Below are 24,960 nucleotides of genomic sequence, written 5' to 3' on the forward strand. Positions count from 1 at the left end.
GTTGACGGCAAATCCTCCATGTTAGTTTTTATGGCGCTACCGAAGGATTTGAAGTCAAGTTCTCCAAGTTAGTGTCTGGTGTTGATAGACGTTGTTTCTTAAAATATTTTCCATGGTACCTAATCAAAAATCTGTTAGTATTCAAAGAGATAATAAACAATACAAACAAATAGCTAACCTAACAATCAAATATATAGCAAAGTGTTATAGATGATATGTATGCTTATTTATAGAAGATACCAAAAGAGCTCTTATGGATTCAGGATTAAAAGATTGGAAAAGAATTTTTTTTCTGCAGAAACTTTTTCTAAAAAATAATTACGTAAGAAGATATTAGGGTTTAAAATAGTTAGACAAATTAGATAATTGAGTTATTATAAGTGAGCTACGTAACTGTTATTGGGCTGTATCATTTTTCTAAATTTTAATTGGGCTGCTGCAGATTTGTTCTAGTTGGTTAGGTGGGGCACTTTGTTCTTTTTTAATATTATACTACATATATTTTTAACTTAATCACTAAAGAAAAGAAAAGAAAAAAAGAGCATGGGCCTGTGCCACACCTCTCATAGTGGTGGGTCCGCCCCTGAATCTATATTATAATAGTTGAGTTTTTGCCCACTCCTCAGCGCGTCACGTCAGCGTTTTATGGACCCCACTTTTAAAAAGTGTGAAAAAGTGTCAAGTCCATGGCTCGAACCCGGGTTATTGAGATATAAACACCAACATTTATACCACTAAGCTAAATTATACTTTGTACATTGATGACCGAACCTAATATATATTTATGAAGGTCGGAAGCTCTTGCTTCTTCGGCTTCCTCTGAGGGTCAAGCCTACAAGTGTGTTATGGATTTTATTTTTAAATGGGATTCATCAGGTTATATGAAAAAAAGCTCAAGTTTGCAACAATTAAAGTTTTTCCATATTGTAAACTGTTGTCGTTTAACATGAGTTTGAGTTCTTTTCATCATTGTCTCAAACAAGTCTGAGTTACAGAGTTGCACCGTGTGTCTGTTTGTAATCTATTTTTTCACTGGTGAACTCTTCATGTCCACATCTTAAATCGCTTGATCATAAATGTTCCTGATTTGTAACCCCTATGTAAACCCTATATATATGATTCTCATCTTTGATGAATCCAATATGCATCTCCACAAAACTCATTGATTCCTCTTAGATTTTAACCATCTTCTAGAAAATGTTTCTCTCTGCCTCTCCAGTTCGTCAAACCGGCGTCCCGGCGGCCGTCACTCAACCTTCGAGTCTCTCCGTCTTGGTCGTAGTAGTCAGAGCATAGCCTCTGGCTTCCTTGCTTTCGGGATTCCCTGAACTTTAAGACAGACAGAGAGTTTGTGGAAATCACGGTTCTCTTCTTTGATGAAAAGATAAGTTAATCTTCGATCTATCACACTTATTTAACATAATTGTTTTAATTGATTTCCTGATTCTTTGTTGAATAATATTATTTGCAGATTCTGTGATTCATGGGTTTACTCCCGTCGGACGTGCTAATCATTACATGCCATCTTTGGAAGCAGGTTCCATTGTGAAAGTCAATTGTTTCGAGGTTGCTAGGTGCTGAAGCATGTACAAGATAAACTGATCATCCATTCCTCGTTCGTTTCATCTCACTAACCATTATTAATGAAGTCATCACGGGTGCTCCTGAGATCAATCTCCAGTCAAGATTAGACTGTTCGAAATCTCCAAGTGATTGCGAACACAAACCTAGAACTCCCAGGCATATTATCATATTGCATCTGGGTTTATATTATGTTTCGATATGATAACTGATATTTAAACTCGCAGATGTGGTTGGGCAAATCCGTTTTGTCCAGGGCTCTGACCTCACCAAAGAAACAACTCGGGTCGTCATCCGTCTCATCATTGATCCGTAAGAAACAATCAACACATAATTCTCTTTATATTACTGTCTATATTGTGCTAACATCAATAATCAAAAATATTTTCTACCCAAGATTTGTGGTCTTCTATTTATCTCCATTACTTATCAATCTAATTTTACACAAATCTTTATTTTACATCTTAAAAGAAACCACAATAACCCAAACAATCAAAACACCAAAAACTAGAATCTCAAAAAAGACGAATCATTAATGATCACCTCTCTTTTTGTCTAATCTTACAAATAAACTTCAAAACAAATATACCAACCAATCAACTCAACTAAAACTCAACGACACATACATTGAGCAAGCTAAACAAATACAAACTACAGGGCCAACTATTTAACAATTTACAAACTTATTTTCGCAGATGATTACGAAGAATATGAAGACGATAACCAAGATCAGTGAAATTACCTATATAAAAAAGCAGAGTAAGTTACAAACTCTGATAAATACAACTAACAATGATTTTTGTTTACATATTACCCATCAAATAAAAGAGAAACAAACACAGCCACACCAGCAGATACAAGAGACAATCCCAACAGATACAAAAGCGGCAACAACATATCACCTGCTCACTCTTCTTGTCTTATGAAAATGGCTTACATGTTCAATGTCAACAGCGCAATGCTATTGTCTTTTTACTAGAAATACATATATTCGTTTTAAGACCCAAATACTAATTGTCACTCATTTTATAGTTATTTCTACAAGTCTTCATGTATTTGTTTTAAATGACCGGTAAAAGCAACAAGTTTAAAAATAAAAAAAAACATATAACCAACATAATAAGAATAAAATAAATTATTACTTATCATACACACAACTTACACAACTAAAATGGAGAAAAAATATTCAGAAACAAAAGGTACTCTCAACAATCTTAGTATAATTTATGTAATCTCAACAGTACAAGTAACAAATTAAAAAGACAAATAAACAATAAGTCTCAGTGACACAGCAAACAACACCACGAACTATATCAATCACATTACTAACACAGTTTAGTCCTTCATGAGTGGAGAACAGTGCATACACAATTCATCATCACAACTCTAATACTATAACAATAAAAATACTTGAAAACAATGATTAACCCAAAACGCAAAATTCACAGCTACAATAACCTTAACAAATATTGAGATGAAATAAGAACTCTGTTCACAATTTCACGCTTGGGCGGAGGCAATGTCCCTGGTATATATAACAAACCCATGTACTAAAGAAACACATTTAGGTTGGTTTTATACAAAGTGGATAAATAGTGTGTTTTTGTTCTATTTTGGCAATTTTTTAAAAAATATATCATAAAAAGAAATTTGATAAGGTATTTATATCAGATTTTGTTCGGTTAAATTCATTTTTATTGGGTTAGATTTCGTTCTGATTTTTGGATTTCGGTTTATTTGTCAACTCTTTAGTTTTTTTTTACTTTCTAAGAGAAATAGCTTTTGCACGTCAGCCCATGTGGCCCGCTGACCCAAATCAGATTTTCATACAGTTTTGTCTTGTAGTAAAAAATAACTGGGCTTTAAAACATGGCATGTTCCAATTACCATTTTGAACCACGGGCAGGGGTACTGTTTTTTTTTCTGTGTTAAAACTTCTATTTTGCATTTATGTGTAAGAACGCAGTCTCCAAAACACGATACTGGAATTATAGTGTATATTGATGTATTTTAAAATTGTTTTCTTGTGATGAGAATTTAAATGATTGTCGTCTAAACAATTTGTATTTTCTTACGTTCGTATTTTAATGCTCCTAGTTTCTAATTTTTCTTATGTTCATTGTTGAAAATGGATGGATCTTAAGTAACACTTCAATTTGTATCATACTTCTTTATTTCTATTTTTTTTTGATTAATTAACAAATTTCTTGTTTGCATTTTTTCACTTGTAGTCAATGTTTTTAAACCCGATCTGGACACTGAACCGAACGACTTACCGGATCGCTGGATCACTGGGTCGACCGCAGGTGAACCGGAAGTTAATAAATGAATTAATTTTATTATATAATAATATATTAGCTATGAAAAAAATATAGAAACTAAAGTTTAATATTTTCTAAATTTATTTAAAGCATAAAATAATAGTTTGGATATGTATATATTTTATGTTTAAAAACATTTAGAAAATACTTAACTTTAGTTTATATATTTTTATTTTTATTTGACATAAAAGATATAAAAAAATAGTCTAGACTATTTAAAATTTTCTGTAACAAAGTAAGGTAAGAGTTATGACATCTAAAAAAAATAAGACATAAAATTCATAAATATTTAAATGTCTAATGTGAATAATAAATTAAACTTCAAATCTAAAATAAACCAAAATAAAAGATCATTGTAATAAATAGTCAATACCGGAAATAAACTAACACTAAATCATAAACTAATTTTGGTTCTCTCTACCGTCGTTTACTTCATTTTCTTCGAGTGACATAGTGAAATCTTCATCAAAATCTAAAAATCAAAAATATAAAGTTGAAAAGGGAAAACCTAACCTCTTTTTTTTTGTCAGCACCTAACTTCTTAATTGGAAACTTAGAATATAAAATATAATTAAAAAAATAAAAGTTATTTATTGGTTCAAGCGGTATTGGTTCCGGGTTTTAGTGGATTTTCGTGAGTTTTTGTGCGTTTCTAAATATCCGGTTTTTTCACAAAATCCAAACCGGATTTTTTTTGAGTCGCCGGATTTACCGTTTCAATCGTCGGTCGGGTCGGGTTTCAAAATACTGCTTGTAGTAATTAAACCTTTTTCGAAATGAAATATCTTTCATATTAAATAAGAGTTTAATGAAGTTTTACATTTTAAATAAAATATGTTACTTCAAATTTTTTTATTTTCAGGCGATATTTTAAATTAAGGTGTATGTTTTATAGTATATTACTGTATAATAATGCATAAATATATTTCTATACTATTTAAAAAGTTAGTGTCTAACATATCTTTCTATGTTTACTAGGGTCGGATCCGCCAGATGGGCGGGTAAGCAGATTGACGAAATAATATAATATATTTCAAAATGTCATGAAACTTTTAGGTTATTTTTAATTGTAAGTTCTCCTATTTTTACTACAAATTTGACTATTTCTTTTTATAGTAATAATATATTTGTTACTATATTAAAACAATTCATAAAAATATAAATATTTTATTTTGTTCACAAGTTTTTCTTTCGTGAATTTAATAGATTTTAATAATTGAATTTAATATTTTAAACAATCCAAAAAAGAAAAGCCAATTTATTGTTTTTCTAAAAGCAAGTCGTATAAAACTATTTATGTATGATTATGTTCGAGAAAAATATATTTTTTATGTATTTCTTTAAATTCACATCAATAAAATTTTGAAAAATAATGAATTTCGCAATTATTTTCCTTTTTTTGACAATCAAAATTTAGGCTACACCCAAAAAATAACAGAAAACCATAACTATTGATGTATCGTTAGTTTAAAAATTATTTATAGCTGACCATATGTATATATATGTTATTTTGTATTTTTAGTGGTGCGATATTTAGTGTGAATTTTTGTCGGTGGAGACTTGTGAATGTGTTTTGTGGATAACTGTCAATTTTAAATTACTCTTACCTTATTATCAAAAAAAAATATTCTTACTAACAGTTGACGTCTTTCGGACGTACCTGAAGTGTTGTTTTCTGCCGAGTTCCAGCTTTCTAGGATGCATGTTAGCAGTTATAATATGAATAATAATGATGTGCATTAGTTTATGAATGTTTTTGTGTGGAAGCGGAACAAAGTCGATCATTTCACTATCAAATGGAAATAGTAGAGTCTAATACCAGATGCATCAAACAAATAATATACTATTCTCATTATATTTGGGTACATTAGTTCGTTTGCTTGGTAGCCAAGTAGTTTATGAAAATTATGTTGTATGTTCTTCCCGTAGTGACCCATTCTTGATGTCTAATTTGACGGTTAATCTCCAGCAAAATTTGGCTAAAACCAAGGTCTTTTCATAATGAATCATCCAAGACGCTATCTTGTTCGGTTGTGATGCAGTATAAAGGTTATAGGTTCCTAAAAAATAATCTATAAAACCTCCATAGACAGTCTTGTTGACTGAAACTTACGATCGTTGAAGTTGCTAGGCTTTTCCTTGACAATAATGTAGAAGGAACTTATGCGGGTGCAGTTGCCAAACACCATTAGATGGTGGATCCGAGCAGATGCCAATCCTCCTTCCTTCCTACATTTATCTCTCTCGAGTCAGCCACATCTGTTCAGCTGACCGCACTCACACTTGTTCGACCCTCGAGATCTTCTGCTGAGCTCAATCAAATAAACTCCCCTGAGATGCAAAAAATACTATAACAGTACAGCAGGAGCATAAGGGAAGCTGAAGGAGACGATGTTGTTACCGTGTCAACAGTAAGAACCAGACAGCAGGGATGTGGGTGACCCATGGAGGCTTTTGGAAGACGGGTTAAGCTCAGGTCCATCAAGAAGCAATGCTTCAAACAGCAGTGACAGGGGCAATCTTTGAGCCACTCGTTGGCTAAAAAGTCCAGTGAGGGTCATACGGAATGATAGGACTTACAATTGTTCAGTGGGCGGTGACAGCTCAAGTGGGTCTACTGTTGCATCATGAGAGATCTCTGGAAAGTGACAATCAAAGGAGCAAAGAAACTTGGGTCGTTGTTCCCTTCCTTCTTGATGAACATGGCTTATTATACCCAGAATTTGAGTAAAAGAAACTGAATATATTTTTCCATGCTTGACATATTTTAAAAAATCTAAATTTAATTTATAGGAGGCATAAGAGAACATAAGAAAAAGAAGAAACGTAGACGTATAGTCTAAACCCTATTAACTTATTCAATACCTCTCATGGTTTTGTCCACATAGAGAACATCGTCAGTCCTCTTGAATAGCTCTCCAACACATCTTTTCCAGCATCCTACAAAAAAAAAATTAAAATCAAATCGACGTGAAAACAACTATAGATCGAGCAAGCAATTGCCAAGCCTCTATATTCGCTCTCTAGTCGACTAATCTTTCACCAAATCTGAGACAGAGCAGAGTTGTGAACTCATTGCCAGCCTCTGCATCGAAGCTCAGCCTAATTACAGATTTTCTGGAAAAAAAGACAACACTTTTGTTCTTCCCGGTCCTCTAATCCCTAATACCATTCAAACCGGAAACCAGATTTAAGTTCATGTTTGCAAAGAATTTATATTAACTAACAAATCAGAAATCATAATCAAGAGAACTCTAACCATCTTGGAAACTGGTGAAATTGACAAATTAATGCGATCTCCAAGTGCCATATCCCTACAGAAACGAACCGACACAACTTCACCCATCTCCCTAAACGCATCGAGAAACATTGAATCTGTGACATTTGCATTCAGATCTCCGAGAATAAATCAAAATCCTAAAAATCTCAAAACTCACATAAGATAAACTGCCATGAGATTTCAGTAGCTCAATCATATTCTGTGAGATATGAAAGGATGATATTTACGGGAATGAGGAATCGTGCTTGGCATGAGTTGAAGGAGTTTAAGAAGTTCGTGAACGACAACAATTGAATGCATCTGTAACGTTTCCGGGTTGTCTTTACGAGTGAAAAAGTAGTTAATATGTGTATATAGATCAGGCGTCACCCCCATAGATCTAACGGGGAGAGACGATCTCCATCGGGCCGCAAAAACATATAATATCTACAGCCCAAAACGTAAACAAACAGGAATCAGAATGAAGCCCAACACGACCATCTTTAATGAAACGATTCGGTTTGTATACTGGACACGTGTCGTGACGCTATGAAATGACTCTCATACGTGGATCCTATGTGTCTCTCTAAGGGAGAGAGACAAACATTTATAAAATAATAGATATACTAGGGTCGGCCCACCTACAGACCGGAAATTTAAAAAAAAAAACTATTTTATATTACATTAATTTTATGAAGCATTTTTTTTAAAAAAATTATAAATTGAAAATGATATTATAAAAAAAATAAATAAATAAAATTTGGAGATCATGTTGTTATTTTTAATAAATATTTTTGGATTGAATTAAAATTACAGTAACTTTCATTTTTCTATGAAGAACAATCTAATATAATAAGATTAATGATGTCTGCATATAATTATGCAATGATCATGCCAGAGAAATATGTTAAGGAAAAAATTTATATTATCTAAGGCAAAACAACCTTTTGTTAGTGTGAGCACTACAAGAAAACATATTTTTTACAAGGGCAATATTCGTTGTAAATTCGTCGTAAACGGGGTTTTACGACGAATTAACCTTGAAATATGTTTCGTTGTAAAACGTCCGTCGTAACGGAGATTTCGTCGTAAATGACTTGTTACGTTTACGACGAAATAAATTCCTCGTAAAGCGCATGGCAAGGTTTCGTCGTAAACGAGACGTAAGTTTTCGTGGTAAACTCCACGTAACTGTTTCGATGTAAAGCAGACGTAAATACTTTCGTTGTAAAGAACACGTAAACATTTCGATGTAAAACCCTCGTAAATATTTCGACGTTAATCACTCGTAAACATTTACGTGAAGTTTACATCGATTCTTATTATTAATATATATAATAAATTTGAATTTATTTAATATTCGGAATTTAAAATAATTTAAATTTTAAAACGAAATATGAAAATAAAAAACATATTTTTAAAAAAGCATTTAAAAGTTATACAATAATATTTAAATTCATAATACAAACAGAAATATAAAAAAAACTACATATCCTCGAAGTAGTCGGTGGGGTTGCTCGGCTGTTGACGGGTTGGATCTGACTCTTGGGTATCTCGTACTGGCAACCCAAGAGCGGCTCGTCTCTCACTCAACATTCTCTGCATAACCGGGTTTCCCACGGCCATCACGTCTAGCAAATACTCAAGAGAGTCTAAACGAACCTGCTGGCTATCCATTCGAGCTTTCATCTGAGAAGTCTCTTCATCCCGTCTCGAAGTGTATGACGAAGTTGTCCTTGCAACTTCGTTAACAGAGCCTATACCGACTATCCGTCCTTTCTTTTTAGGAGCCACCTATAAAATTAAAACATATATTAATATAGTTAATTATGTTAAAATATTAAAAATAATGTAAACAAAGTTTTTAAGTTGTACCTCTTCGAAGATTCTGTCGGCGTCTTCGGTGGACAATGTGACGGGTAATCCATCGGGAGACATCTGGGTTAGTTGCGTCTCCCGTTCTTCAATCCGAGCAGCCACTGCTTGGAAGAGTTTCTCAGATGCAAGATCCACAAAAACTTCGTCGGATGTGGCGTGAGTCATCTTGAATAGCTCAGACAGAGATGGTAAGACTCCCGTCTTCTCGAACTACAAAAAAAAATATTAAATATTAAAAATTATATTAATTTAATATTTTAAAAGATATATTTAAAACAAAACTTAGAGCTTCTAGACGGATTCCTGCATGAGGTTTTTGTCCGGTTCTGTGAAGCATGGGCAAATGACCATCTTTATCCTTCGTCCTACGAGAAGCCGAGCACGAATTGGCATTTTTGATCGAAGAGGGGTGCTCCCAATAGGCGATGAGGCCATCCCACACATCCTTCGTGAGCTCATGGGCTTTCCCTCATACCCGTAGATCTCTCACTTGTCCTTCCAATCGGAGCCTGTGTTGCAGAGGCGGATCTTTGCCTTTGCAATGAATTCCGCCTTCACCCTCTCGGTGATTCCCAAAGACCAATGTCACTTTTGCTGAAACACAAAATTTTTGAAAAAATTACAATTAATAATAAATATTAAAAAATATATATATATTTAAAAGTGAAAATTTAATTAAATTTAAAAATTTTACCGCAAAAAATTTAAACTAAGTGATCTTAACGTAATTTGGTGTCTTGCTCCAGTTCGGATATACCCCGTCATAGTAACCCTTAATCGTCGCTGAAACCGTGTTAGCCCCAAACCTGAAAAAAAACAATTTAACCGTTAGAAAATAAAAATAATTTAAATTTTAATGTAATAAAAATTAATAACTTACCAATAAGTTCCCCAGGGTCTATCGGGGTCTAGAACATCCAAACCCTCCACCGTATATCTCGCGAATGGAGCATATAAAGGCACACGCAAATCCGGATGAACTGCACCTTCTAGGACAGGCTGAGGTGCAGCCGCTGGAAGAGGAGGTGGAGGCATCTGCGGTGGAAGAGGAGGACTCGAAGAAACTCTCTGAGAAGTTTGAGAGTCTGGAACTGCATCGGAAGACGATGGACCGGAAGAAGATGTACCGGAACCATCGCCAACTGGGCATAAGTAGGTGCTGCTGGTTTCCTCCTAGGAGCCATCTAAAAAAAATTAAAATCAATTTAATCAATTACGACATAATTTAAAAATTATTCTGTTACCTAACTAATCACCTAAACTATAGTATTCTGTCACCTAACTAATCACCTAAACTAATTACCTAACTAATCACCTAAACTAATTACCTAACTAATTAATCACCTAAACTAACTTAAAAAAAAAATAGAAGAGGAAAGGGAGTGTACCTTAGAGGGAGAGCAAAGGAGTTTGGGAGGAATGAACGAGGCAGCCACGCTCTCGGCGTCTCAATATATAGAAAACGTTTCTTCGTAAACGCGACGTAATATTACGACGAAGTTACCAGGCCCGCGTTTTTCCATTTACGACGAAGTTACCAGTCCCGCGTTTTTCTATTTACGACGAAATTACGTCGAATCGATTTACCAGGCTTTTCCGTTTACGACGAAGTTACGAGTCCCGTCTTTTTCTATTTACGACGAAATTACATCGAATCGATTTACCAGGCTTTTCCGTTTACGATGAAGTTACCAGGCCCGTCTTTTTCCATTACGACGAAATTACGTCGAATCGATTTACCAGGCTTTTCCGTTTACGACGAAGTTACCAGGCCCGTCTTTTTCCATTTACGACGAAATTACGTGGAATCGATTTAACCATTTACGACGAAGTTACCATGCCCGTGTTATTTTTACAACGATTTTACAACGCTTAACCCTAAACACCGAGAGTGAAATCCCTAAACCCCAAAGTCACATATCATCTAACATCATATCTTCTTCTCTACTACTTCTTGCTCTTTCTCCAACTTAAACTCTAAAACCCTAAACCTCCAAATAAATTTTTAAAAACTAAAGAAATACATATTATATAAAACAACATTTGTTACACATACATTAAGATGGTAAAAAAACAATATTTCTTTAAACATACGTTGCAATAGAGAAATACAACATTTGTTACATATATTACATCACTCTAAATCGTTTTTGTTCTCATCAATATTACATCACTCTAAATCGTTTTCGTTCTCATCACTATCATTACAATCATCATCGTCGCTTCTCTCGAACTCGTCTTCACGTGCTTCATCTGTCGCATCTTCGGGAATATCTTCATATTGAAAGTTTTGTGGGTATATCAAAAGGATTTCATCAGTTGGTTGTTCTGGTACCTCAACTCGTTGATAGCGTCTTCTTCTTGCAAGGGCGGTTCTTCTCCAGCGACAATGTGTCCACGAGGTATAATTTTGATAGCAGCTAACCAGTTGAAGCTAAAATGAAAGGCTCAAATTTGTTGTATCTTCTCCCAAAATTGACATCCACAACACCAAATTTGTTATACCGAATCCCTTGGTTCACAACAGGATCGAACCATTCACATTTGAAGAGGACGCATTTTAGCTTCAATAACCCCAGAAATTCCACTTCAATAATCTCCTGCAAGATCCCGTAAAAGTCTGTTTCACCTTTCACACATATTATGTAGTTACTCGTTGCCCGATGTCTCACATACTCGTATGTGTGAAAGGTAAATCCTCGTGTGATATACATAGGTGATGTGGTGACCTTTGCAACTGGACCTTGAACCAATTCGTGAAACCATACGGGATAATAAGGATCGTTATAATTAACCTGCAAAAAGCAGATATTCTTAATTAATATTGAAGTATCAAAACACTTACTTAATTTATCAATGTATGAGATATATTACGTACATGTGATTTTAACCACTTGACAAAGTGCTTATCTTTAAGTGTGTCCACATCAGTTGCAGATATTCCTGGTATTGCTTCTTCAACTTGAGATACAAACATGCTGCAAATTAAACAAATAATCAAGTCATACATAATTAACTTCAATTCATATAATTAACATTCACAAAAATATTTACCTGTCAAAGTAACGGGTCACTGCATCCTCGCAGTTGAGCAGAATATAAGTGTGGGCACTATGTTTATCCTCTTCACATGACCACCATACTTCTTTCATTTTACCACCAAACCGTCCAATTTCGCAGAAATGTCAGGAACACCATCAATTGGATATGATGTCGGTACTCCACCATTATCATATCTTCTAGGAACTCTTTTTCTCGTACGAACAGTTGGAACAAAGTAGTATGATGTGAAGTTAGATGTTTCGGCTGTCAAACTCTCCGCAACTATTGAACCTTCCACCTTTGCAAGATTTCTTGCTTTCCCCTTCAAATGTTTCATCTGTCGCTCATACGGATACATCCATCCGTTGTGAACAGGTCCACGAAGCAATGCTTCATACGGTAGGTGGACAACTAGATGCTCAATGACGTCAAAAAATGAAGGAGGAAATATCTTCTCCAGGTTGCACAATATGATCGAAATGTTCTGATGAAGTTGTTCGATGACTTCTTCCTTGAACGTACGTGTGCTAAGATCTCTGAAAAATGCTCCGATGACTGTATATTGCAAAAGTAATTAAATTAATAACATTTCATAACATATATATTATAAAATTATAAAATTATAATTACCTGCAAGTGCTTCATGGACATTTGCTGGAGGGAGCTCGGCAAAAGCAAATGGAAGTAGTCGTTACATAAACACATGACAATCATGACTCTTCATTCCGGAAAACTTTTGACCTCATTCAACACATCTTTACAGATTTGAAACATAACCATCAGGAAACTTAACTTCTGATGCAACCCAGTCAAACAAGGTTGTTTTGGCTTCTGATGACAACCGGAAGATGGGAACATGAACGTTTCCATTGCTCTTGATATGTAACTCACTTCTTGAGCAAATATCAGATAAGTCCATCCTTTACTTTTTGTTATCTTTTGTCTTCCCATGGACGTTAATTAATGTATTCATGATGTTCTCAAAAAAGTTCTTCTCAATATGCATGACATCCAGATTGTGGAGTAAGAGAAGATCCTTCCAATAGGGTAGCTCCCAAAATATACTCTTCTTATGCCAATTGTGAGAAACACCATAGCCATCAGGCATATTTCCAGGAACATGCCAATTTCCTCCAACCTTAACTGTTTCCTGAGCTACGTAATAATCAATGTCTGCTTCGATCTGCTGGCCGGTGAGATATGGAGGAAGACTGTCTCTGACAATTTTTTTGTGTCGAAACAATGTCTTATTTCTTCTGTACGGATGGGCAAGTGGAAGAAAGCGACGATGACAATCAAACTAGCAACTCTTCCTACCATTCTTCAGTTGAAAAGCATCCGTCGATCCAAGATAATATGGACAAGATAATCTTCCATGTGTTGTCCAGCCAGACAACATCCCAAAAGCAGGGAAATCACTTATCGTCCACAGCAGAACTGCTCGCATCGTAAAATTGTTTTTCAAGGAACAATCGTACGTCCTCACCCCTTCTGACCACAATTGCTTTAGCTCTTCTATCAACGGTTGAAGAAAAACATCAAGAGACCATTTTGGATGCTTCGGCCCAGGGATTAATATGGTCAAAAATAGAAATTCTTGTTCCATGCACATATCCGGCGGTAAATTGTACGGTGTAAGAATGACTGGCCACAAAGAATATTGTCTACCAGACATTCCAAATGGACTAAATCCATCGGTGCATAACCCAAGATAGACATTTCGAATATTTGTAGCAAAATCTACGTGTACCTTGTTGAAATGTTTCCAAGCTCTTGCGTCTGATGGATGTGCAACCTCACCATATCTCTGGACATGTTCTGCATGCCACCTCATCTACGCAGCAATCCTATCAGATTGATATAATCTTTTCAATCTATCTGTAATTGGTAGGTACCACATCCTTTGGTACGGTACCCTATTCCTCCCACGGCCTTGTGGTTTGAATCGTGTTTTTTTGCAGAATCGACACTCTTCTAACTTGTCATCTTCTTTCCATTAGATCATGCAGTTGTCGATGCAAACATCAATCATCTCCGAAGGCAACCCAAGACTATAAACCAATTTCTGAATCTCATAATAAGATTCAGCAGACACGTTGTCTTCTGGCAAATACTCTTTAAACAACTCCGCCCATGCATCCATGCAATTCTCAGGTAAATTATTATCCATTTTAATATTCATCATCCTACCTGCTAGAGACAATTTAGAGAGACCTTATCTACAACTAGTGTAGATTGGTTGATTTGCAGCATCTAGCATTTCATAAAACCTTTTTGCATCCAAATTAGGTTCTTCTACATTTCCAGTTCCATCAGCTATTGTTGTAGTTGTTTCTAAAAATGCATCACTAATCATATCTTGAACCCTATCATGATCTACCATCTGCTCCTCTTGATGATAATTATATTCATTATGCAAATAATTCGGTTCTTCACTATGATGAGCATCCTCAAAATTATTATTACTACTACTAGTTTCATTTCCCCCATAAACCTCTCCATGTTGATACCAAATGTAGTATTGTGGTGTAAATCCTCTGTTTACTAAATGTTTCCATACAGTTTCACTACGTGCAAATTTTGAATTCTTGCATTTTTGACAGGGGCAGAACATCTTACCGCTTTCCTGTGTGATCGGTGTACAGCCCGCCTGGTGCATGAATGTCTCTAGCCCACTCAGAAATGCGTTCGTCACCCTCCCGTCGGAATCTTTGTGCAAATACATCCAACTCCGTAACTCGTAAATACTACCGCCACCGGCCATTTTTTTCTTAGATTTTTTTTTGAAATTTTTTTTTTCTAATTTTTTTTTTTCCGTTTGTGTGTTGTGAGGAAGAGAGTTGTGGGAAATGACATATATATAGAGAAATTTTCGAGTTGAGTAGTTGAAATATAACAACGACTTTACAAGGAATGTTTTACATGGATTTTACATGGTTTTAACATAATATTTACAACGACTTTACAATGAAATTAGGTAAGTTAAAGCACATTGAATACACGTTTTCACCTAAATATAACGGTAACATGTTTCGTTGTAATGTCGATGTAACGATTACGACGTATTTCTCATTCCACGTACTTTCGTCGTAAACTTACATGGACTTTACGACGAAAATATTTCCTCGTAAATTTACATGGAGTTTACGACGAAATTTGGTATCCTCGTAACTGCGTTGTAAACACCATGTAAATTTACGAGGAAATATTTTTGTCGTAAATCTTCGTTGTTATGGAAACGTTTTCTTGTAGTGGAGTAATTTGGTCTGTGTATGTTTTAATTAAAATGTGATAGTTTTCTCCTAATGAAATTCATACTTCAACTTCCATGTCACTCTTTAAATTGAATACAATATATCGTTATTAAATAAGTTTAGAATTTATTAGATAGGTTTTACTATTAATTTAGAAGTTATTAATATTGTAGAAACTTGCGTTGTGAATTAACAATATATTTAAATTAAATGATAATATTGCATGGACGTTTTTATTGAATATATGCTCGTATGTAATAAGCCGCAGATGCGTGTAATTATCTTGCAAAATATATTTTTGCATTGGTGTATTATTACTTTGAAATAAAATTGTTTACCGTACAAACGGAATCGTTCAAAATTTTCAAATATCAGAGTGTTCATTTATTCAAATAGCTAAGTCGGAGTAATATATAATAATATGTTTGCGCTATTGTATGAAAAAGAAGAAGAAGTTAGGAGCACTATTTATCGTGAAATCATGAACCTTAAAAAATAAATTGATGTAAATGGGTAAAACAAATAATTATAAGAGCGAACACTATTTATCATGAAATAAATTGATGTAAATGGGTAAAGCAAATAATTATTCACATGCTTTTTTTTTATAAAACATTATTCGTATGTTAAATGCTCAGTATACGTATATCAAATTAGTAAATTCAATTTTGCATTCACTATATAATATTATACATTTTATATGTATGTTCACTAATACACTATAAACTTATTGGTTCATCTAGTTTCACTACAAGAAAACACATGCTTTACGAGGAAATTTAACGAGGAAAAATAATCCTCGTAAATTTACGTCGATTTTACGAGGAACTTACGTGGAAAACTAAAGTCATCGTTATTTCCTCGTAACGTAACGACAAAAGTGTTTCGTCGTAAAGTGGATGTAATTTGACGAGTATTTTACGAGGAAAAACTATTTCCTCGTAAATACGACGTAAACTTTGCGTGTTATTTACGAGGAAATAGTTAAAGTGTATTTAGCGAGGAAATTTTGAATCCACCAACTTTGTAGGTGTTACACGTTTTTTTGCCACCTAATTAATTTTCGTCGTAAATTCATAGGAAAATTACAACTACCAGATTCGAAATTTTCTATAAATATGGATGTTTGAACATCATTTTAAACACACTAACAACAAAAAACGTGAAAGAAAAAAAAAAGGGCTGGCTCCGGGACTATTTACAAGTTGCGGAAGTGGATGTATATGTATAGAGATGCTAACAGGAGAGTGACGAAAGAATACCTTGCGGGCCTGGAGACATTTATGCATCAAGCAGATTCAACACCGCTCACCCAAGAAAGTGGTAAGATGTTCTGTCCTTGTCGGAAATGCAACAATTTGAAACTTGCAAACCGTGAAAATGTTTGGAAGTATTTAATAAATAGAGGTTTCACGCCAAATTACTATATCTGGTTTCAACATGGAGAAGGTTTTAATTATGATCAGAATGAAGCTAGTAGTAGTAATAGCAATTTTCAGGAAAAAGAACCGGTTGATCATCATTTGCATAATGAACATAGTTACCTTAAGAAGGAGATGGTAGATTATGATAGGGTTCATGGTATGGTAGCTGATGCATTCGTAGCTCATGATGAAGATGAAGAACCTAATATAGATGCAAAAAAGTTTTACGAAATGTTAAATGCGTCGAATCAACCACTTTACAATGGTTGTAGAGAAGGTCTCTCTAAATTGTCGTTAGCTGCTAGAGTGATGAATATTAAAACTGATCACAATCTACCTGAAAGTTGCATGAACGAATGGGCGGACTTGTTTAAAGAGTATTTCGATATCTTGCATATTTCTAATGTTTTATCCATTCACCCATGTGCATTTTGATCATATAGATTAGGATTTAGCCATGTTTAGGTTGCATTTTGCATATATGAGTCCTTATCATGTATTGGAGTACCACATGGAGTTCTTGGAGACATTTGGGTGCAATTGGAGTCTAAAAGAAGTGTTAAAAGTGATCATTGGGCGAGCACCTTACCGGAGCGACCAGTCCGGAGCGACACCGTCAAGTCGCTCGCGTTTTCATGTCCGGAGCGACCTTACCAGAGCGACGAGCGGAGGTCGCTCGCGTCTTCATGTCCGAAGCGACCTTACCAGAGCGACGAGCGGAGGTCGCTCGCGTCTTCATGTCCGGAGCGACTTTACCAGAGCGACGAGCGGAGGTCGCTCGCGTTTTTATGTCCGGAGCGACCTCTCGCCGCGACACAGCGAGGTCGCTCCCGAAGCATGGAGCGACTACTCGGAGCGACGAGCGGAGGTCGCTCGCATTTTCATCACTCGGGAACGCGAGAACGAGTCCGGAGCGACCTCTCGCAGCGACACAGCGAGGTCGCTCCCGAAGTGTGGAGCGACTACTCGGAGCGACGAGCGGAGGTCGCTCCGCGTTTTATTTCTGCTCGAACTTATGATTTCTCAAGGGCCTTTTGGTCATTTCATGATGCACGTTTTTTATTTTCTAAACCTATGTTTTAATACTCTGTAAGCCACCAGGAGGAGATTATCTTTTGTTCTTAAGAAAAACCACCAAAAACTCTTGGAAAGTCATCTCTTGAATCAATTGATCAGTTTTGTTATTGAAATTCTGTGTTCTTATATTTATTTTCTTTGTGTTTCTCTACATGATTAATCTGAAATCCAACATGGGTTTAAGAGGAATCATGGAGATTAGTGAGTAATCCCCCTTTGAATTCATGGGTTAGGGAGATTAAGGGTGATTAGGTTAGAGCTAGGATGTTTTAGTGTAGATCATTCATATTTCCTTGCTAGCAGAGTGAACCTAATGCATCTTCTGAGTTGGCCACTCAGTTGTTGATTCTTAGGCATTTCTCACCCGAAAGGTGTTCGAGGAAATGCCCGAGACAACTCTTTCTAGCTTTTAGCATACTTTGCCAAAGACATTTGTTGTTAGAGGTGCTAAGATAGCCATTGGACTTGCTAGTTATGATTACTTTCATATCATTCAACCAAAGACATTTGATGCTTGGATTGTGTTAGTAAATGAACATTCATCTAGACATAGAGTTTGTTTAGGATTGTGTCTAAGCTTAAGGTTGATAGTTTGATTGATCGTTTGCCATCCTTAGTTCGAAACTTGATCACCCGATGTCTAATCCCTATATCCATGAGTTCTCTTTTCCATAGTTAAGAGAGTATCATTTAGTTATTCCTTTTAGTTAGTTATAGTTTAAAAACCCTTTTAAAAACCATTGGTTGCACTTAGATTAAGTGATTACTTGCATTCTCGGTGCTTTCATATCTCTCAGAACTGGTTCGACAATCATTTATACTACAACATTTGTCTTAGGAGCCTTGAAAACTCCTAACATCAAATTGGCGCCGTTGCCAAATTCTGAGTAGATTTAAACATTGAGATTTAGTCAATTGCTTGAGACTAAGTCATTTTTATTTTCTTTTGTTACTGACTCTTTTTCACCTCCTCTTATTCTACAGGTGTATGAACTTGCGGAGCAACGGTCCATCAAACCTAGTTCCACGAGCTGCAGACATCAGAGCTTTAGAGAGAGAGTGTGCTAGAAAGAGAAGAGAAGAAGAGCAACAGGCTCAACTGCAAAGACTGAACACTGATATGGGAGACGTTCATCAGCATGATGCAGGCGTCAATGGCGCTAATAACAATGCTCCAGCTAACCAACAGCGAGCAGCTCGACCCATTGGCACTTACGATCGCCCCAACATTCATGGTCATAGATTGGGAATCCGAGCACCCGCTGTGGCAGCCAACAACTTTGAGATCAAATCAGGACTCCTCAACGTGATCGAGAACAACAAGTATCATGGCTTGGCTCTAGAGGATCCATTTGATCACTTGGACAGGTTCGACAGCTACTGTGGGTTGTCAAAAACCAATGGTGTGTCCGAAGATGCCTTAAAGCTCAAGCTATTCCCTTTCTCTTTGGGGGATAAGGCACGTCAGTGGGAGAAGTCTCTACCCAGCGACTCTATCACCACTTGGGATGATTGCAAGAGAGCATTCTTGGAGAAGTTCTTCTCTACTTCAAGAACTGCTAAGCTGAGAAATGAGATTTCCAGCTTTCAACAGAAGGGCTTGGAAGGATTCAGTGAAGCCTGGGAGAGATTCAAGGGCTACCAAGCTCAATGCCCACACCATGGTTTCTCTAAGGAGAGTTTGCTGAGCACATTCTACCGTGGTGCTCTTCCTAAGTACAGGGCCAGACTGGATACAGCTAGCAATGGGTTCTTCTTGGGGAGAACTGAGGAGGATGCAGAGGAGCTGGTTGACAACATGGTTAAAAGTGATGCAGTCTACAGTGGAGACCACGACAGAGGTAGTAGAACAGATGATAAGCAGACGAGGAAGGAGTTGAAGGCTCTACAAGATAAGATAGACATCCTCATTGCTGACAAAGCTACCCAAGAGCAGCTGCACTTTGTTGGCAACCCAAGCCAAGAGACACCAGTTGTTGTCCATGAAGTTGAGGGTTTGGAAGGTCAGGAAGAGCTGTGTTTCATCAACAACAATGGTAGCTGGTACAAGAAAGAGCCCAACTTTCAGTACAACAACTACCAACAGAAATCCTATTCCAACAACCAACAGAGTGGTTATCACCTCGGAATAATCAGCAAGGCAGCTATCAACCTCAGCAAAACCCTCCTCCTGGTTTCAACAACAAGGGCAACCATTCTTCCCAACAGCAATCTAATCCCTCTACCTCAACTCCTCAGGTCAACACCACTGAAGCTCTACTGAAACAAATCCTGGAGTCTCAAACAAGAAGTGAGAAGCATGTTGGCTATGAGTTGAAGAACCTTCACTCAAAGATTGATGGGAGCTACAATGAGCTCAACAACAAGTTCAGAGCTTTGGAGAACCAGTTTGCTGCCATGAACACTCAACAAAATCGCCAACAAGGTTCTCTACCTGGAAAATCTGAGCAAAACCCAAAGGAAACCATGAAATCTATCACTCTCAGGAGTGGTAAGGAGTTACCTCAGAGAACTCTCACCAAGGATGCTGAGAAACAAAGTGAGGGGGTTGCCATCAACATAGATGATGAAGTGGTGATTGTTGATGAGAAGATCAATGACGAGATCTTAGAGAAGATAGTGGAAGCCAAAGGAAAAGGAAAGGTTGGAGAAGAGAAGAAAACAGTTAAGGATGGTGAAGTTGTCACTCCTGCCAGTGAAAGTTCTTTTGTTCCTCCTGCCTATGAGCCCAAGCTCCCATTCCCAGGTCGATTCAAGAGGCAGCTGCTAGAGAAGTACCAAGCTCTATTTGAAAAGCAAATGAGTGAAGTCCAGATCACAATGCCCATTATTGATGCTTTCATGCTGATTCCTCAATACAGCAAGTTCCTGAAAGATGCTGTAGCTGCAAAGAAGAAAGAGATGGAGGGCATGGTGATTCTCACTCATGAGTGCAGTGCTATCATTCAGAGGCTTGTCATTCCAAAGAAGCTAGAAGATCCAGGATGCTTCACATTACCTTGTGCTCTTGGACCTATGGTATTTGATAGATGTCTCTGCGATTTGGGAGCTAGTGTCAGCTTGATGCCTCTATCTGTTGCTAAGAAGCTCGGCTTCACTCAGTACAAGAAGTGTAGACTTTCTCTGGTATTGGCTGATCGTTCAGTGAAGTACCCTGTGGGTATCTTAGAGGACCTCCCAGTGATGGTTGGAAATTATGAGATCCCTACAGACTTTGTGGTGCTTGAAATGGGTGAAGAAGCTCAAGACCCTTTAATCCTTGGAAGGCCTTTCTTAGCAACAGCAGGAGCTATTGTTAATGTGAAAGAAGGCAAGATTGATCTCCATCTGGGTAAAGGGCACATTCTCCATTTTGACATCAAAGAGGTAATGAGGAGGCCAACAGTTCAAGGGCAAGTGTTCTACATTGAAGAGATGGACGCCCTTGCTGATGAACTCCTTGAAGAGTTGTCACTAGAGGACCCTCTACAGCATGCTTTGACTGTAGAGAGAGAGGCTGTGGTGATTGAGAACCTGGAGAGTACTGCCTACGGGATGATGCTGGATTCACACCAGGGGTTTGTCAGTAAGGATCAGTACGAGGAGTTTCCACAGATGGTTCACCAAGAAGTCTCAGCCACTCAGCAAGATGACACCCAGCAGAATGACTGGAGTGAGCTTAAGGCACCTAAAGTGGAGCTTAAACCTCTACCCCATGGTGTAAGGTATGCATTCCTTGGTCCTAATGAAACTTATCCTGTCATTGTGAGTAGTGAACTTACTGAAACTGAGCTATCTGAACTTTTGAAAACGCTTAAAAGATTTAGAAAGGCAATAGGTTACTCACTGGATGACATCAAGGGAATATCACCCTCTTTGTGCATGCATAGGATACATCTTGAGGATGAATCAATGACTTCTATCGAGCATCAAAGAAGGTTAAACCCTAACCTGAAGGATGTTGTAAAGAAAGAGATTCTTAAACTCTTAGATGCTGGTGTTATTTACCCTATCTCAGATTCTAAATGGGTATCACCTGTGCATGTTGTACCAAAGAAAGGTGGTATCACTGTGATTAAAAATGACAAGGATGAATTGATACCAACAAGAACCATCACAGGTCATAGAATGTGCATTGATTACCGAAAACTAAACTCCGCATCTAGAAAGGATCATTTCCCATTACCATTTATTGATCAGATGCTTGAGAGACTTGCAAATCATTCATTCTACTGCTTTCTTGATGGGTACTCAGGATTTTTCAAATCCCCATACACCCCAATGATCAAGAGAAAACGACATTCACATGTCCCTATGGTACCTTTGCATATCGAAGGATGCCATTTGGACTATGTAATGCTCCAGCCACCTTTCAAAGGTGTATGATGTCAATTTTCTGATCTGATTGAGGATGTTGTGGAGGTATTTATGGATGATTTCTCTGTCTACGGATCTTCGTTTTCTGCTTGTTTGTCAAACTTGTGCAGGGTCCTACAGAGATGTGAAGACACCAACCTTGTGCTGAATTGGGAGAAGTGTCACTTCATGGTCAAGGAAGGGATTGTGCTGGGACACAAGATTTCAGAGAAGGGGATTGAAGTGGATAAAGCCAAGATCGATGTTATGGTTGGTTTGCCCCCACCAAAGACAGTGAAAGACATCCGGAGTTTTCTTGGTCATGCTGGGTTCTACAGGAGGTTCATCAAGGACTTCTCCACGATCACTAGACCTTTGACCAGGCTGCTGTGCAAGGAAGCCACTTTCAGTTTTGATGTGGAATGTCTACAAGCTTTCAAGAAGCTGAAAGGTGAACTCATTAGTGCTCCAATTGTCCAGCCACCTGATTGGGATCTCCCTTTTGAGATCATGTGTGACGCTAGTGACTATGCTGTGGGAGCTGTTTTGGGGCAGAAGAAAGATGGCAAAACCCATGTGATCTACTATGCCAGCCAAACCCTCAATGATGCTCAGATACGGTATGCCACAACAGAGAAGGAGATGCTGGCAATTGTTTTTGCCTTTGAGAAATTCAGGAGCTACTTGGTTGGGTCTAAAGTCATTGTCTACACAGATCATGCTGCCTTGAGACACCTTTTGGCCAAGAAGGATGCAAAACCCAGGCTTTTGAGGTGGATCCTTTTGCTTCAAGAGTTTGATATGGAGATTAAAGACAAGCCCGGAGTTGAGAATGGTGTAGCTGATCATTTGTCCAGGTTGAGGGTAGAGTCTGGTATTCCTATTGACGAAGGACTTCCTGAGGAGCAGATCATGGCTATTGAAGCAGTGATAGCAGTTTGTGAGACTGGTAGGAAGCTGGAAGAAGTCAAAGCAACAGAAGAGAAGGAACCTTGGTATGCTGATTTGGTGAACTACCTAGCCACAGGAAGAGAACCTTTGAATCTTGTGGGCTATGCCAAGAAGAAGTTCTACAAGGATGTGAAGAGATACTACTGGGATGAACCCTATCTCTACATTCTCTGCAAGGATCAGCTTTATAGAAGAGTGGTTGCAAATGAGGAGATTGATGGGATCCTTACACAGTGTCATGGATCATCTTATGGAGGCCACTTTGCCACCTTCAAGACAGTTGCGAAAGTATTACAAGCTGGATTCTGGTGGCCACATATGTTCAAGGATACACAAGACTTTGTCTCAAAGTGTGATTCTTGCCAAAGAAGAGGAAACATCACAAAGAGGAATGAGATGCCTCAGAATCCAATCCTTGAAGTTGAAGTGTTTGATGTGTGGGGTATTGACTTCATGGGACCATTTCCATCATCTTTTGGAAACAAATACATCCTTGTGGCTGTCGATTATGTCTCCAAATGGGTGGAAGCTATTGCAAGCCCCACCAATGATGCTAGAGTTGTAACCAAAATGTTCAAGAGCAACATTTTTCCAAGGTTTGGAGTCCCAAGAGTTGTGATCAGTGACGGAGGTTCCCACTTCATTAACAAACTGCTTGAGGGACTTCTCAAGAAGAATGGTGTGAAGCACAAGGTGGCAACCCCTTATCACCCCCAAACAAGTGGCCAAGTTGAGATTTCTAACAGGGAGATCAAGGAAGGATTGGTCCAATAAGCTCGATGATGCACTTTGGACTTATAGGACAGCGTACAAGGCACCACTGGGCACCACACCTTTCAACCTAGTGTATGGGAAAGCTTGCCATCTACCAGTGGAACTTGAGTACAAGGCACTATGGGCAATAAAGTTGCTGAACTTTGACATCAAGAGTGCCAAGGAGAAAAGGATTTTTCAGCTACATGAGCTTGATGAGATAAGAATGGATGCTTTTGAGAACTCAAGGATCTACAAGGAGAAGACTAAAGCTTTCCATGACAAGAATATCCTGAAGAGAGAGTTTAAAGAAGGAGATCAAGTTCTTCTCTACAACTCTAGGCTGAAGCTATTTCCAGGAAAGCTTAAGTCAAGGTGGTCAGGTCCTTTCAAAGTCAAAGAGGTTAGGCCATATGGAGCAATAGTTTTGTGGAGTACTGATGGAAGAGACTTCACAGTCAATGGGCAAAGGGTTAAGCTCTACATGGCTACTGCACCAGAGGAAGATGGGGTTTCAACTCCACTGTCTGACCCTACCCCGGCCTAATCCAAAAAGAGGCAAAGTCAAGCTAGAGACTTAAAACAAGCTCACTTGGGAGGAAGTCCCATGCGTATCCTTGTATATATTGCATTGGTATTTTCATTTTCATCTTATAAAAAAAAAAAAAAAAAAAGGGGAGAGAGAAGTCGTGTGCAGGTGCTTGATCGATGCAGGTTCGAGCAAATGTCGTGCGTGGGAGCGACCTCACACAGCGACACTTCGAAGTCGCTCCAGCTGGGAGCGACGTTACGGGAGCGACACCTCGAGGTCGCTCGGCTTAAAGACGTTTTGTGCTCCAAACACGCTCTCGGAGCGACCTCTCAGAGCGAGCACATGAAGTCGCTCCAACTGGGAGCGACGTTACGGGAGCGACACCTCGAAGTCGCTCGCGTTTTCGTCGTCACGGAGCTCAAAAACTGCCTCGGAGCGACGTCCTAGAGCGACACCTCGAAGTCGCTCCATCTCCAGAGCGAGGTTTCGAGAGCGACACTCCAGAGTCGCTCGCGTTTTCGTCGAATCACGACGCGAGAGAAGGACTCGGGAG

At 37.7% G+C, this 24,960-nt stretch overlaps 1 protein-coding gene, 1 long non-coding RNA gene and 1 other non-coding gene across 11 annotated transcripts; 1 reads left to right on the top strand and 2 right to left on the bottom strand.

Annotated features, from left to right (window-relative positions):
* Positions 1-5,725: 5,725 nt before the first annotated feature.
* LOC106433047 lies at positions 5,726-7,562 on the bottom strand. 9 transcript variants are annotated; one of them, XR_007327564.1, is made up of 6 exons: positions 7,340-7,561; positions 7,162-7,252; positions 6,946-7,064; positions 6,483-6,842; positions 6,304-6,396; positions 5,726-6,233 (listed from the first exon to the last, which is right to left on the bottom strand). It is a non-coding gene; the product is annotated as an uncharacterized LOC106433047 (long non-coding RNA). The 9 variants fall into 9 exon arrangements; XR_007327566.1 differs by having other exon boundaries at positions 6,483-6,658; positions 6,768-7,064; positions 7,340-7,557; XR_007327565.1 differs by lacking the exon at positions 6,946-7,064 and having other exon boundaries at positions 7,340-7,557.
* An 11,835-nt stretch (positions 7,563-19,397) lies between these two features.
* On the bottom strand, positions 19,398-19,504 carry LOC125592097. The gene has a single exon (XR_007327947.1). It is a non-coding gene; the product is annotated as a small nucleolar RNA R71 (small nucleolar RNA).
* Positions 19,505-23,162: 3,658 nt separating this feature from the next.
* LOC125591486 (uncharacterized protein K02A2.6-like) lies at positions 23,163-24,017 on the top strand. The gene has a single exon (XM_048765814.1). The coding sequence runs from the start codon at positions 23,441-23,443 to the stop codon at positions 23,894-23,896; it is 456 nt and encodes a 151-aa protein (XP_048621771.1). The 5' UTR covers positions 23,163-23,440; the 3' UTR covers positions 23,897-24,017.
* The last annotated feature ends 943 nt before the right edge of the window (positions 24,018-24,960 follow it).

Source organism: Brassica napus, chromosome C8, assembly GCF_020379485.1.
Source record: "Brassica napus cultivar Da-Ae chromosome C8, Da-Ae, whole genome shotgun sequence".
Taxonomy (NCBI): domain Eukaryota; kingdom Viridiplantae; phylum Streptophyta; class Magnoliopsida; order Brassicales; family Brassicaceae; genus Brassica; species Brassica napus.

What these genes read in the sequence shown, in the direction of transcription:
- LOC125591486 (XM_048765814.1), top strand. Translation starts at nt 23,441, where the DNA reads ATGTTCAAGGATACACAAGACTTTGTCTCAAAGTGTGATTCTTGCCAA.